The following is a 15845-nucleotide window of genomic DNA, read 5'->3' as shown; positions in this document are numbered from 1 at the left end:
CTTACAGAGTGAAGTTATCACTCTGTAAGTATTAATCTGTTTTCTTTTGCATTAATCTGTTTTCTTTTGCATAAAATCATAATGCATATAGGAATCTAATAAATGCTTGTTGAATGTTAGACTCTCTCTAGTCAGCCCTACAAGCATTACAAACAGAAGAATTATAACTGTAGTCTGTCATTTTAATTTACCAATTACTAAATAATTTACAGAAATGAACTCTCATGCTGGGAGAATGATAATCAGAGTGAAACTGAGGCTCACCAAGACTTGAACATATGAGTATAACCACAAGTCCTATCAAAAAATATACTGTGTTTGCTGGGCATAGTTGCTCATGCCTGTAATCCCAGCACTTTGGGAGGCTGAGGTAGGAGGATCACTTGAGCCCAGGAGTTCAAGACCAGCCTGGGCAACATAGTGAGACCTTGTCTCTAAAAAAATTTTAAAATTGGCTGGGCATGGTCGTGAGCACCTGTGGTCCTAGTTACTGGGGAAGCTGAGGTAGGAGGCACTTGAGCCTAGGAGGTTAAGGTTGCAGTGAGCCAAAATCATGCCATTGCACTCCAGCTTGGGCAACAGAGTGAGACCCTGTCTCAAAAAAAGGAAAAAAAATACTATGTCTAGTCCATAACCTGAAATATTTTTATCTTCATGTTCCTTATCATTCACTGAACTTTTATTTTTCTTTAAACATTTTTTTTTTCTTTCTTTTCAAATTTGCTTCTACAGATTTCTTCATTCTCCATTTAGCAAGGTCATGGAAGATTTGGAGGAAACATTATTTGAAGAATTTGAAAACTATTCCTATGCCCTAGACTATTACTCTCTGGAGTCTGATTTGGAGGAAAAAGTCCAGCTGGGAGTTGTTCACTGGGTCTCCCTGGTGTTATATTGTTTATCTTTTGTCCTGGGAATTCCAGGAAATGCCATTGTTATTTGGTTCACGGGGTTCAAGTGGAAGAAGACAGTCAGCACTCTGTGGTTCCTCAATCTAGCCATTGCGGATTTCATCTTTCTTCTCTTCCTGCCCCTGTACATCTCCTATGTGGTCATGAATTTCCACTGGCCCTTTGGCATCTGGCTGTGCAAAGCCAATTCCTTCACTGCCCAGTTGAACATGTTTGCCAGTGTTTTTTTCCTGACAGTGATCAGTCTGGACCACTATATCCACTTGATCCATCCTGTCTTATCTCATCGGCATCGAACCCTCAAGAACTCTCTGATTGTCATTATATTCATCTGGCTTTTGGCTTCTCTAATTGGCGGTCCTGCCCTATACTTCCGGGACACTGTGGAGTTTAATAATCATACTCTTTGCTATAACAATTTTCAGAAGCATGATCCTGACCTCACTGTGATCAGGCACCATGTTCTGACCTGGGTGAAATTTATTGTTGGCTATCTCTTCCCTTTGCTAACAATGAGTATTTGCTACTTGTGTCTCATCTTCAAGGTGAAGAAGCGAAGCATCCTGATCTCCAGTAGGCATTTCTGGACAATTCTGGCTGTGGTTGTGGCCTTTGTGGTTTGCTGGACTCCTTATCACCTGTTTAGCATTTGGGAGCTCACCATTCACCACAATAGCTATTCCCACCACGTGATGCAGGCTGGAATCCCTCTCTCCACTGGTTTGGCATTCCTCAATAGTTGCTTGAACCCCATCCTTTATGTCCTAATTAGTAAGAAGTTCCAAGCTCGCTTCCGGTCCTCAGTTGCTGAGATACTCAAGTACACACTGTGGGAAGTCAGCTGTTCTGGCACAGTGAGTGAACAGCTCAGGAACTCAGAAACCAAGAATCTGTGTTTCCTGGAAACAGCCCAATAAGTTATTACTTTTCCACAAATCAGTATATGGCTTTTTATGTGGGTCCTCTGACTGATGCTTTCAGATTAAAATTGTTTCCAAGATAGAGAGCTGACTCTACTTTTATTGTTACTGTTTCTGGTCACTATATAGGCATCACATTTTTGTGTGGATATGAAACTTAGGAAGGATCCTCTTGACTCCTTGTGATGTGGCAATAAAAATTTTTTTTTAAACTGAAAATACTTAGGAAGGATCCACATAATTTTTTCTGCAACTTAAATGAAATGCATCATTCTTGCTAATTATACCATGGTGAATTAATCACTTTTGAAGCAATATCAGTTATTTTTTAAATAATAACTTTTCTAAAGCCTTAAGTCTTAATATTGAATATATGATTGGCCGGGCACGGTGGCTCACACCTGTAATCTCAGCACTTTGGGAGGCCAAGGCGGGCAGATCACTTGAGGTTGGGAGTTTGAGACCAGCCTGACCAACATGGAGAAACCCCACCTCTACTAAAAATACAAAATTAGCCAGTCATGGTGGCACATGCCTGTAATCCCAGCTACTCGGGAGGCTGAGGCAGGAGAATCACTTGAACCTGGGAGACAGAGGTTGTGGTCAGCTGATACCATACCACTGCACTCTAGCCTGGGCAACAAGAGCAAAACTCTATCTCAAAAATAAATAAATATATCATTAACTAATTTTTAAAACATTACAATGTTTTCTTAAATTCATTTTAATTTTGTACAAATAACCTACTAGACACATTTTTAAAATGCAACATGTATACTTAATTTCTTTATGTAATCTATGTATATACATTTATGAATTAAAGTAATTGTTGGTGATCTTAAAACATCTGTTTTAGTTAATGATTTGGGAGTTTTTTCTTCTTTCTCCCTCTCTCTCTCTCTTTGTTTTTTATAGTAGGAACAGCCTTTATTGATTGTGATGGGAAGTGGAAGAGGAGGGGATATGACAGCTCGTGTTCCTGAGACGGTGTCCACAGATACTGTCGCTACACTCCAAAAACCCAGTTAACTAATGATGCTTAATAAACTCCTCCCAACCCTAGTTCTTAAAACAATTTATACTTGTGATATTATTCTCACAATTCTGAGGGTCAGGAATTCAAAGAAGTCAGAAGGGAGGTTCATCTCTCTCTGCTTTGTAATATCTGGAGCATCAGCTGGACTGAGATGATGCAAATCACAGCTGGAAGCTGCCTAAGACATCCCCTTCACTCCCTCCCTCTCCCCTCCCAACACAGCTATTCCACCATGGCACTTCAGGGTAGCCAGACTTCTTATGTGGCAATTCAGGGCTCCAAGAGGCCAAGGTGGACATTTCTAGTCCTCTTAAAGGCTATGACTGGTACAGGTACAGTATTACTTCTACTGTATTGTATTGGTCAAAGCAGGCACAGACCAGCTCAGGTTTAAGGGGAAGAGACACAGATCCCCACCTCTCAACAAGAAGAATGTCAAAAAAAATTGCACTCATCTTTAATCCTCTACAGTATCATTATAAACAGAAATGCTTTCAGAAAATTCTGTGTATCAGGTACCTATCAATGGTAGATTGAATAAAGAAAGTGTGGTACATCATGGACTACTACACAGCCACAAAAAATGTCCTTTGCAGCAACATGGATGGAACTGGAGGCCATTACCCTAAGTAAATTAGTGCAGGAACAGAAAACCAAATACTGCATGTTCTCACTTGTAAGTGGGAGCTAAGGCTGGGCTTAGTGGCTAATGCCTGTAATCCCAGCACTGTGGGAGGCCGAGGTGGGTGGATCACCCGAGGTCAGGAGTTCAAGACCAGCCTGGTCAACAAGGTGAAACCCCATCTCTACTAAAAATACAAAATTTAGCCAGTCGCTAATCCCAGCTACTCGGGAGGCTGAGGCAGGAGAATCACTTGAACCTGGGAGGCGGAGATTGCAGTGAACCGAGATCATACCACTGCACTCCAGCCTGGGCAACAGAGTAAGATTCTGTTTCAAAAAAAAAAAAAAAAAAAAAAAAGGTCAGGTTCAGTGGCTCCCACTTGTAATTCCAGCACTTTGGGAGGCCGAGGGAGGGGAGATCACAAGATCAAGAATCAAGATCAGCCTGACCAACATGGTGAAACCCTGTCTCTATTAAAAATACAAAAAATTAGCTGGGCGTGGTGGCACGTGCCTGTAATCCCAGCTACTCAGGAGGCTGAGGCAGAAGAATCACTTGAACCCGGGAGGTGGAGGTTGCAGTGAGCTGAGATCACACCACTGCACCAGAGTGAGACTCCATCTCAAAAAACAAAACAAACAAACAAAAAACCTGTTGCGTACTGTGCTCACTACCAGGGTGACAGGATTAATACTTCAAACCTCAGCATCATACAATATTCCCATGTAACGAATCTGCACATGTACCCCCCTAACTAAAATAAAAGTTGAAATTTTAAAAAAAGGGAATGGGTATGTAAACGTGTATAAACTAAGCGTATATATGAAAACACTGACATTCAGATGGCAAGCAGATTAGTCTAATTTCAGAATGATTTCAGAAAAATCACGGACATATTGATATATTTCCACCTTCTATTCCTATATTTATATAGACACCACTGTAAGATCAATAAAGGATACCTTTAGGTCAGTGACCTCTTCATGGTGCAAATCTGTTGAATTTTAGACTACACATCCCTTCCAAATTATTTTTTCCCTAAGGTATATAAGCCCTGGGTCTTGGGGGTAATGGTACAGGGATCCACCATCTTGTCTCACCACCATCCAAGACACAGATATGGCTTCTGTTCGTAAGTCTCTATCAGGTGTTTCTTTCTGAGAAACTGGATATGTCAGCCTCTTTAGCCTCTCAGCTTCCTCAGACTTTGATGGTTGGTTTGCATAGACCTGCACAGCGTGGAATGGGTTTAGAAAGTGAGATTAAACCTGCATTAAAAATCCTAAAATAAGGTAGAAAATAATAAGTGCCATAACAGAGCCAAGGAGAAGTGCAGATTGTTCAGAGGAAAGAGATTGCATCCAGCTGTGGAGGTGAAGAAACACTGGAAATCTATATCCTTGTCTTTGAGGTTTCCCAAAGATCTGCCTCTTATTCCAGTCACTGCTAGAGTCTGTCTTGTCTGACTCTGCTATTTGCTACAAGTATAAAAACATTTTTCAGTTTCTACAATTTCTCAATTTTCTTTTGAAAATTATGAAGGGAGCAGTCTTTTTGCCTGCCACCATTCACAGAAGATGTGGCTTGCTCCTCCTTAACTTCCACCATGATTGTGAGGCCTCCCCAGTTATGTGGAACTGTGAGTCCAATTCAACCTCTTTCTTTTGTAAATTGCCCGGTCTCAGGTATGTCTTTATCAGCAGCGCAAAAACAGACAAATACAGTAAATTGGCACCAGTAGAGTGGGTCACTGCTGAAAAGGTACCTGAAAATGTGGACGCGACATTGGAACTGGGTAACAGGCAGGGGTTGGAACAGTTTGGAGGGCTCAGAAGAAGACAGGAGAATGTGGGAAAGCTTGGAACTTCGTAGAGACTTGTTGAATGGCTTTGACAAAAATGCTGATAGTGATATGAACAATAAGGTCCAGGCTGAGGTGGTCTCAGCTGGAGATGAGGAACTTGTTGGGAACTGTAGCAAAGATGACTCTTGTTATGTTTTAGCAAAGAAACTGGTGGCATTTTGCCCCGCCCTAGAGATTTGTGAAACTTTGAACTTGAGAGAGATGATTTAGGGTATCTGACTTGTAGCAGTCCGTTTTCAGGCTGCTGATAAACACATACCCATGACTGGGCAATTTACAAAAGAAAGAGATTTAATGGACTTATAGTTCCACTTGACTGGGGAGGCCTCACAATCATGGTGGAAGGCGAAAGGCACATCTCACATGGGGCAGGTGAGAGAAGAGAGCTTGCACAGGGAAACTCTCCTTTTTAAAACCGTCAGATCTTGTAAGACTTACTCGCGATCGTGAGAATAGCACAGGAAAGACCTGCCCCATGATTCCATTACCTCCTATTGGGTCCCTCCCACAACACATGAAAATTCAAGATGAGATTTGGGTGGGGACACAGCCAAACCATATCATTCCACCCCTGGCTCCTCCCAAATTTCATGTCCTCACATTTCAAACCCAATCATGCCTTCCCAACAGTCCTCCAAAGTCTCATTTGAGCATTAACTCAAAAGTCCACAGTCCAGGTCGGGCGCAGTGGCTCACACCTGTAATCCCAGCACTTTGGGAAGCCGAGGTGGGTGGATCACCTGAGATCAGGAGTTCGAAACCAGCCTGACCAACATGGAGAAACCCCATCTCTACTACAAATACAAAATTAGCAGGGCATAGTGGCAATGTTCCAAAATGATCTCCTTTGACTCCATGTCTCACATCCAGGTCATGCTGATGCAAGAGGTAGTAGGTTACCATAGTCTTGGGCAGCTCCGCCTCTGTGGCTTTGCAGGGTACAGCTTCCCTCCTGGCTGCCTTCATAGGCTGACATTGAGTGCCTGAAGCTTTTCCAGGCGGAGGGTGTAAGCTGTCAGTGGATCTACCATTCTGGGGTCTGGAGGACAATGGCCCTCTTCTCACAGCTCCACTAGGCGGCCTCAGTAGAAACTCTGTGTGGGGGCTCCCACTCCACATTTCCCTTCTGCACTACCCTGGCAGAGGTTCTCCATGAGAACCCTGCCCCTCCGCCTGGTTATCCAGGTGTTTCCATACATCTGAAATCTAGGCAGAGGTTCCCAAACTTCAATTCTTGATGTCTGTGCACTTGAAGGCTCAACACCATGTGGAAGCTGCCAAGGCTTGAGGCTTAAACCCTCTGAAGCCATGGCCCAAGCTCTACATTGGCCTCTTTCAGCCATGGCTGGAGCAGCTGGGACACAAGGCACCAAGTCCCTAGGCTGCACACAGCTCGGGGACCCTGGGCCCATCCCACGAAACCACTTTTTCTTCCTAGGTCTCCAGGCTTGTGATGGGAGGGGCTGCCATGAAGACCTCTGATGTGCCCTGGAGACATTTTCCCTTTGTCTGTTGTCTTGGTGATTAACATTCGGCTCCCTGTTACTTATGCAAATGTCTGCAGCTGGCTTGAATTTCTCCTCAGAAAATGGGATTTTCTTTTCGACTACATTGTCAGGCTGCAAATTTTCCAAACTTTTATGCTCTGCTTCCCTTATAAAACTGAATGCCTTTAACAGCACCCAAGTCACCTCTTGAATACTTTGCTGCTTAGAAATTTATTCCACCAGATACCCTAAATCATGAGTAAAACATACCCATGACTGCATATCATGAGAACAGCATGAGAAAGACCTGCCCCCATGATTCAATTACCTCCTGCCAGGTCCCTCCCACAACACATGGAAATTCAAGATGAGATTTGGGTGGGGACACAGCCAAACCATATCATGGCAGAAGAAATTTCTTTTTCTTTTTTTTTTTTTTGAGACAGAGTTTCACTCTGTCGCCCAGGCTGGATTGCAGTGGCATGATACAGAAGAAATTTCTAAGCAGCAAAGCATTCAAGGGGTGACTTGGGTGCTATTAAAGGCATTCAGTTTTACAAGGGATACAGAGCATAAAAGTTTGGAAAATTTGCAGCCTGACAATGCGATAGAAAAGGAAATCTCATTTTCTGAGGAGAAATCCAAGCTGGCTGCAGAAATTTACATAAGTAATGAGGAACCAAATGTTAATCACCAAGACAATGGGGCAAATGTCTCTAGGACATGTCAGAAAAACCTTTGAAGCAGCACCTCCCATCATAGGCCTGGAGGCATAGGAGGAAAAAGTGATTTCATGGGCCAGGCCCAGGGCCTCCATACTGTGTGCAACCTAGGGATTTGGTGCATTGCATCCCAGTCACTCCAGCCATGGTTGAAAGGGTCCAGCGTAGAGCTTGGGCCATGGCTTCAGAGGGTTCAAGCCGCAAGCCTTGGCAGCTTCCATGTAGTGTTGAGCCTGTGAGTAGACAGACATCAATAATTGAGGTTTGAGAATCTCCGCCTAGATTTCAGAAAATGTATGGAAATGCCTGAATACCCAGGCAGAAGTTTCCTGTAGCGGCAGAGGCAGGGTCCTCATGCAGAACCTCTGCTAGGGCAGTGCAGAAGGGAAATGTGGGGTGGGAGACCCCACACAGAGTCCCTACTGAGGCACCACCTAGTGGAGCTGTGAGAAGAAGGCCACTGTCCTCTAGACCCCAGAATGGTAGATCACTGACAGCTGGCACCATGCACCTGGAAAAGCTGCAGACACTCAATGCCAGCCTGTGAAGGCAGCCAGGAGGGAGGATGTACCCTGCAAAGCCACAGGGGTGGAGCTGCCCAAGACTATGGGAACTTATTGCCTCTTGCATCAGCATGATCTGGATGTGAGACATGGAGTCAAAGGAGATCATTTTGGAGCTTTAAGATTTGACTGCCCTGTGGATTCTGGACTTGCATGAGGCCTGTAGCCCCAAATTGTTTTGGCCAATTTCTTCCATTTGGAACAGCTATATTTACTTAATGCCTGTATCCCCATTGTATCTAAGAGGTGACTAACTTGCTTTTGATTTTGTAGGCTCATAGGCAGAAGTGACTTGCCTTGTCTCAGATAAGACTTTGGACTCTAGACTTTTGAGTTAATGCTGAAATGAGTTGAGACTTTGGGATACTGTTGGGAAGGCATGATTGGTTTTGAAATGTGAATATATGAGATTTGGGAGGGGCCAGCAGTGGAATGATATAGTCTGACTCTGTGACCCCATCCAAATCTCATCTTGGCCGGGCGCGGTGGCTCAAGCCTGTAATCCCAGCACTTTGGGAGGCCGAGACGGGCGGATCACGAGGTCAGGAGATCGAGACCATCCTGGCTAACACGGTGAAAACCCCGTCTCTATTAAGAAATACAAAAAACTAGCCGGGCGAGGTGGCGGGCGCCTGTAGTCCCAGCTACTCGGGAGGCTGAGGCCAGAGAATGGCGTAAACCCGGGAGGCGGAGCTTGCAGTGAGCTGAGATCCGGCCACTGCACTCCAGCCTGGGTGACAGAGCGAGACTCCGTCTCAAAAAAAAAAAAAACAAAAAAACAAATCTCATCTTGTACCTCCCATAATTTCCATGTGTTGTGGAAGGGACCTGGTGGGAGATGACTGAATCACGGGGGTGGGTCTTTCTTGTACTGTTCTTGTGATAGTGAATGGGTCTCACGAGATCTGATGGTTTTAAAAGTGGTAGTTTCTCTGCACAAGAGAAACTCTTTTTGCCTGCCACCATTCACATAAGATGTGACTTGAGGCTGGGTGCAATGGCTCATGCCTGTAATCCTAGCACTTTGGGAGGCTGAGGCGGGTGGATCACGAGGTCAGGAGATCAAGACCATCCTGGCTAACACGGTGACACTCCATCTGTACTAAAAATACAAAAAATTAGCCAATTGTGGTGGCACGAGCCTGTAATCCCAGCTACTCTGGAGGCTGAGGCGGGAGAATCGCTTGAACCCAGGAGGCGGAGGTTGCAGTGAGCTGAGATCACCCCACTGCACTCCAGCCTGGGTGACAGAGCAAGACTCCGTCTCAAAAAAGAAAAAAAAAAAAAGTGACTTGCTCCTCCTTACCTTCCACCATGAGTGAGGCCTCCCCAGCCATGTGGAACTGCAAGTCCAATTAAACCTCTTTTTTTTTGTAAATTGCTGAGTCTTGGGTATGTCTTCATCAGCAAATGGACTGATACACACAGTGTTATTTCTGGAATCAGTAACCTTTTTTTTTTTTTTTTTTTGTGGTGATGAAGTCTTGCTCTGTTGCCCAGACTGGAGTGCAGCGGCATGATCCTGGCTCACTGCAACCTCCGCCTCCTGGGTTCAAGCGATTCTCCTGCCTCAGCCTCCCGAGTAGCTGGGACTACAGGTGCATGCCACTATGCCCGGATAATTTTTTGTATTTTTGGTAGAGACAGGGTTTCACCGTGTTAGCCAGGATGGTCTCCATCTCCTGACCTTGTGATATGCCCGCCTCGGCCTCCTAAAGTGCTGGGATTACAGCCATGAGCCATTGTGCCTGGCTGAATCAGTAACTTTAAAAATACATATATTTTCTTAGCTTCTTGTGAATGCTAACATTAGACCATGTAGTGGCTATGTTTTTAACTGTTAACCTCATGTGACAATCAAATCTGGCTTCAGACATTATTCAAAAAAAAAAATTGTGGCATAGCTCATCATTTCCTAAACATCTGTCATTCCCAAACTTCATGGTTTCTGCCATATCCAAAATAGGTGAAGGGAAAACAGGAAGAAAAAGGTCCATTTTGGTCAGGCTCAGTGGCTCACGCCTGTAATCCCAGCACTTTGGGAGGCCGAGGCAGGCGGATCACAAGGTCAGGAGATCCAGACCATCCTGGCTAACACGGTGAAACCCTGTTTGTACTAAAAACACAAAAAATTAGCCGGGCGTGGTGGTGGGCACCTGTAGTCCCAGCTACTCGGGAGGCTGAGGCAGGAGAATGACGTGAACCCGGGAGGCGGAGCTTGCAGTGAGCCGAGATCGCGCCACTGCACTCCAGCCTGGGCGACAGAGCAAGACTCTGTCTCAAAAAAAAAAAAAAAAAAACAGTCCATTTTGAGCTTCCAGCCCTTTGTGCAGGCTTTAACCCTGCCCCCTCCACAACCAGCGTTTGAAATATTGCACTCTGGGGTTCCCAGGATCAGGAGAAAAGAAGATCCAAAAAAGCTTAGAATTCTGTCAACTTATCCTTAGTTTGGGTAAAAGGAGAGACTCTCAAGGCCCTAGATGAAAGAGGAAGACTGAGGAGGAGGAAGGGAACTAAGCAACCAGAAGCAGAAGGGAATTATGCAGCAGGGGGTCTTCTGAAGGTAACACTCCAGGGACGTGCTTCCCAACCTTCATCAGAGCCACTTTTCCCATTAGACACTATGGGCACAGCACACACTATGGGCATGTGGGCTTTCTAAGGACCTAAGAAAATGTTTGCGCTGGGCACGGTGGCTCATGCTTGTAATAACAGCACTTTGGGAGGCCTAGGTGGGCAGATCACCTGAGGTCAGGAGTTTGAGACTAGCCTGGCCAATATGGTGAAACCCTGTCTCTACTAAAAATACAAAAAATTAGCCCGACATGGTGGTGTGCACCTGTAGTCCCAGCTAACCTCGGGAGGCTGAGACACGAGAATCGTTTGACCCCGGGAGGCGGAGGTTGCAGTGAGCTGAGATGGTACCACTACACTACAGCCTGGGCGACACAGTGAGACTCTGCCTCCAAAAAAAAAAGAAAATATTTGAGACCTTAAAAAATGTATTGGGATTGGCATGTGTCTACAGTCCCAGCTACTTGGGAGGCTGAGGCAGAAAGATCCCTTAAGCCCAGGAGTTTGAGTCTGCAGTGAGCTATGATTTTACCACTGCACTCCAGTCTGGGTGATAGAGCAAGACCCTGTCTCTAAAAAATTTTTTAAAAAAACCCCAAACTATATATATGTATATATATAGGCTCTAGAATACAAAAAGAAAACTTGAAAGTCAAAACTAATAAATCCTTAATCACATTTATAAAATATACCTTTATGTCAATTAATCAAATGAAGTACTTCATAATTATATAAAAATGTTTCAGTGTTTGATCTGAGCAGTGGAGCTTCCAAAAAGAAAAATGTCTTCTACAAGTCTCAGAGGAATTCTGAATCCATTTGAGAATCTAATGAAAGTTATAGTTTGTTTCCCCAGAAAAATGCTTTTAAATAAACTTCAGGGAGTCCCTAGACCCCAGTTTAAGAACCCTAGTTTTGGTGGTTTTTAAAATAGCTAATAGTTGGGATATAACATGAATCCACCAGTGGAAAGTAGCAAATAGTGTAGGCACTTCTCAGCAGAAACAGGAGTTAATTTTTCAAATTCTCAGTTTAAGGAAAGATCCAAAGAGTAACATAAAACCCCAAGCTTGGACACAGGCGTGGGGACTCCAAGCCTCTTCCCTGGTGGTTGGAATCAGGTTAACGGTGAGGGAGGGAAAGGGATCTCCAAAGATCTAATGAAGAACAGGATGACTGACCGTTTATAGGACAGAGGGGCTGGAGAAGAGGCATACTTTCTACTGGGGCATAGAACTGATGAGACAGACTTGCCTCCCTCTCAATGAAAGGAAGTGCTTTGAAATAGAGGGTGAGTCCCAGGACCACAGAAGCAGGATATCTGGATTTGAGTTATGACTTAAACACATTCTAGTCCTGTGACCTTGGCTAAATTAATTCCAAGTTCTAGACCTCCATTTCCCCCATCTGGAAAATGGGGATAGGGTTACTGTGAAAATTAAATGAGTTAATGCAGGTAAAGCATTTAGAACAGTGTTTTAGCTCTAGAAATACTTGATAGATATACTAGCTGGGTTTGTTGTTATTGTGTTTTTTTTTTCGAAGACAGAATTTCACTCTTGATGCCCAGGCTGGAGTGCAGTGGCGCGATTTCTGCTCACTGCAACCTCTGCCTCCCAGGTTCAAGCAATTCACCTGCCTCAGCCTCCCAAGTAGCTGGGATTACAGGCGCCTGCCACCACGCCTAGCTAATTTTTCTATTTTTAGTAGAGATGGGGTTTCACCATGTTGACCAGGCTGGTCTTGAACTCCTAACCTCAAGTGATCCACCTGCCTTGGCTTACCAAAGCGCTGGGATTACAGGCATGAGCCACTGTTCCCGGCGGGTGTTTTGTTTGTTTGTTTGCTTGCTTGTTTGTTTGAGACAGGGTGTTGCTTTGTTGCCCAGGTTGGAATGCAGTGGTGTGATAATAGCTCACTGCAGCCTTGAGCTCCCGGGCTTAAGCAATCCTTGAGGCTCTTTTCTCTGCCTCAGCTTCCAGAGTAATAGCTGGTATTATACTTGTTAAATGAAATGCCTGGCACCTTCTGACATAGTAACTGCTCAATAAATGTTAGATCACTTCCTCCTCTTGAATGACTGTAACAAGCTCACCAGAAGAATAAGGAAACCACACAAATAACTCTAAAACAAGAGTTATTATAAGTGCTACAAAAGAAGTATTATGTGCTAGCAAGCTGCAAGGGGTAGGGAAGGAGAGGAATGAAAGGTTTCTTGAAAGAGGTATCTGAAGGACATCTTGAAGAGTGCCAACAATGTTAACAAGTGCAGGTGAGAAAGGAGGATAGTTCAGGTAGGTGACACAGCAATAGCAAATGTTCAGAGATTGGAAACCATGGACTATGTTCAGAAAAAAGAGACTAGTCCCATTTTATAGGGACAGAGTGAGGATAGAAGATTCTGCCTGGCACAGTGGTTCATCATGTCTATAATCCTAGCACTTTGAGAGGCCAAGGTGGGAAGATTGCTTGAGGCCAAGAGTTTGAGACCAGCCTGGGCAACATAGTGAGACCTTGTCTCTACTAAAAATAAAAAAAATGGGCCGGGCGCGGTGGCTCAAGCCTGTAATCCCAGCACTTTGGGAGGCCGAAACGGGCGGATCACGAGGTCAGGAGATCGAGACCATCCTGGCTAACACGGTGAAACCCCGTCTCTACTAAAAAAATACAAAAAACTAGCCGGGCGACGTGGCGGGCGCCTGTAGTCCCAGCTACTCGGGAGCCTGAGGCAGGAGAATGGCGTAAACCCGGGAGGCGGAGCTTGCAGTGAGCTGAGATCCGGCCACTGCACTCTAGCCTGGGCAGCAGAGTGAGACTCCGTCTCAAAAAAAATAAAAATAAAAATAAAAATAAAAATAAAAAAAATTAGCCAGGTGTGGTGGCACACACCTGTAATCCCAGCTACTTGGGAGGCTGAGGTAGGAGGATTGCTTGAGCCCAGGGTGTCAAAGCTGCAGTGAGACATGATCATGCCACTACACTCCAGCCTGGGCAACAGAGTGAGATCCTGTCTCAAAAAAAAAAAAAAAAAAAAAAGGCCAGGCATGGTGGCTCACACCTATAATCCCAGCACTCTGGAGGCTGAGGCAGATGGATCAACTTGAGGCCAGGAGTTGGCCAGCCTGGCCAACATGGCGAAACCCCATCTCTACTAAAAACACAAAAAATTAGCCAAGCGTGGTGGTGCATGCCTGTAATGCCAGCTAATTGGGAGGCTGAGGCACAAAAATTGCTTGAGCCTGGGAGGCAGAGGTTGCAGTGAGCCGAGATTGCACCACTGCACTCTAGTCTCAGCCACAGAGTGAGGCTCTGTCTCTAAATAAATAAATAAATAAATAAATAAGATTTACAAACTAGTGTCAGGTTTGAATAACTCTTCAGTACTCTTACATATGGGCAGTACTGTTCTTTTGGGATGCATATTGAGAAGTCTATTTTGCTTTGATTTTTATTCTACTGAAAGCTATTCAGGCCTGCTAATAATATTCCAAATAACAGACCCTCAGTTAAGGACATTTCCTGGGCCGGGCGCGGCGGCTCACGCCTGTAATCCCAGCACTTTGGGAGGCTGAGGTAGGTGGATCACTTGAGGTCAGGAGTTCGAGACCAGCCTGGCCAACATGACTCTACTAAAAGTACAAAAATTAGCTGGGCGTGGTGGCGGGTGCCTGTAATCCCAGCTACTCCGGAGGCTAAGGCAGAAGAATAGCTTGAACAAGGGAGGCAGAGGTTGCAGTGAGCCAAGATTGCGCCACTGTACTCCAGCCCGGGTGATAAGAGCAAGACTCTGTCTCAAAACGAGAAAAAAAAAAGACATTTCCTGAATGCAACCATTATGATTCATACAGTGTATGTAATGAGAATGTCTATCAGTCTCAATTTACACAAGGTAAAGTTTACCCTTATGTGATATTTTCTTATCCCTCACCTTAATTGAGAATATGAAACAAGGATTACACTGATGAAATAGGATTAAACTGTCTAAAAGCAGGGATGAAGAACCTTCCGTATTCTGTCACCAATACATCATCTGGCCTATGAAGACCCTGGTTTATGTTCCTCCTCTATCACTTACTTGTGACTTTGTAGATTTACTGACTAATCATGGACAAATAATCTTTCAGAGTTCCATTTCCTCATCTGTAAATGGTGATAACAGTGTCTGCCTGGTTTATCTCAGGCTTATAAAGTAGGGTTGAAATTAGAAAATGTATATGAGGCACAGTTTTTATTCTACAAACAATTGCCATTGCCAAATTGCATTTGTTTGGAAAAAATTATACATATATTCTCAAACACTGTTGTAACTCTTTTGTATTTATGCCTTTGTCCATAAGCATATCTTTTCATACTAATAGTCCATGAAATATCAAGCATTTCTCAATGTTGCTATAGACTTACTTTTAAAAAATAAAAAGTTTAGGCTGGGCGTGGTGGCTCACACCTGTAATCCCTGCACTTTGGGAGGCCGAGGTGGGTGGATCACTTGAGGTGAGGAGTTCAAGACCAGCCTGGCCAACATGGCGAAACTCCATCTCTACTAAAAATACAAAAATTAGCTGGGCATTGTGGCACACGCATGTAATCCTGGCTACTTGGGAGGCTGAGGCAGGGGAATCACTTGAACCTGGGAGGTGGAGGTTGCAATGAGCTGACATCGTTCCATGGCACTCCAGCCTGGGCAACAGAGCAGGACTCCATCTCAAAAAAATAAAGTTTATAAAATATTTCATTGAATACATATGCCATAATTTAGACATTTCCATCTGTGAGAATTATAAGTCATTTGATCTCCTTGCTTTCGTTCACATCACCCCCAGATCAAAGCTGTCTTAATGTTAATATTCTCTGGTTTGGAAACCTCATATAACATGCCAGTCTGTAATTCAAATGTGTCTACAGGCTGGCCGCATCCTATCTAAGATTCCAAACACACACTGCAAAATCTCATGAATTTGTCTAATTCCTTCCCAGATCTTTATATCCGATTCTTCCAAAAAACTTTTCATCAATTCTAGCCTTCTCTGACCTTCTGAACTTTTAGATTATTTGCTTCATCCCCAAACAAATGACTTTTATTTTTTAACAATTTTATGTTTGAATTGCCTGCCTATACTAATTTTCTTCTCTTCTTTTGTGTTTT

General features: G+C 44.1%; 1 protein-coding gene across 4 annotated transcripts in view; it reads left to right on the top strand.

Moving 5' to 3' along the window:
- Positions 1-2675, top strand: part of CMKLR2 (chemerin chemokine-like receptor 2) — a 49144-nt gene extending 46469 nt beyond the window's left edge. For all 4 annotated transcript variants that reach the window (XM_045367560.2, XM_045367559.2, XM_015432107.3 and 1 more), the window contains one exon: positions 733-2675. In XM_045367560.2, the coding sequence (XP_045223495.2) occupies positions 761-1828 (1068 nt within the window). In that variant the 5' untranslated portion in view covers positions 733-760 and the 3' untranslated portion in view covers positions 1829-2675. The remainder of the gene's footprint in view (positions 1-732) is intronic.
- The last annotated feature ends 13170 nt before the right edge of the window (positions 2676-15845 follow it).

Source organism: Macaca fascicularis, chromosome 12 (genome assembly GCF_037993035.2).
Source record: "Macaca fascicularis isolate 582-1 chromosome 12, T2T-MFA8v1.1".
NCBI classification, from domain to species: Eukaryota; Metazoa; Chordata; class Mammalia; order Primates; family Cercopithecidae; genus Macaca; species Macaca fascicularis.
Note: the sequence above shows the minus strand (reverse complement) of the source record. Positions and strands in the feature narration are given on the sequence as shown.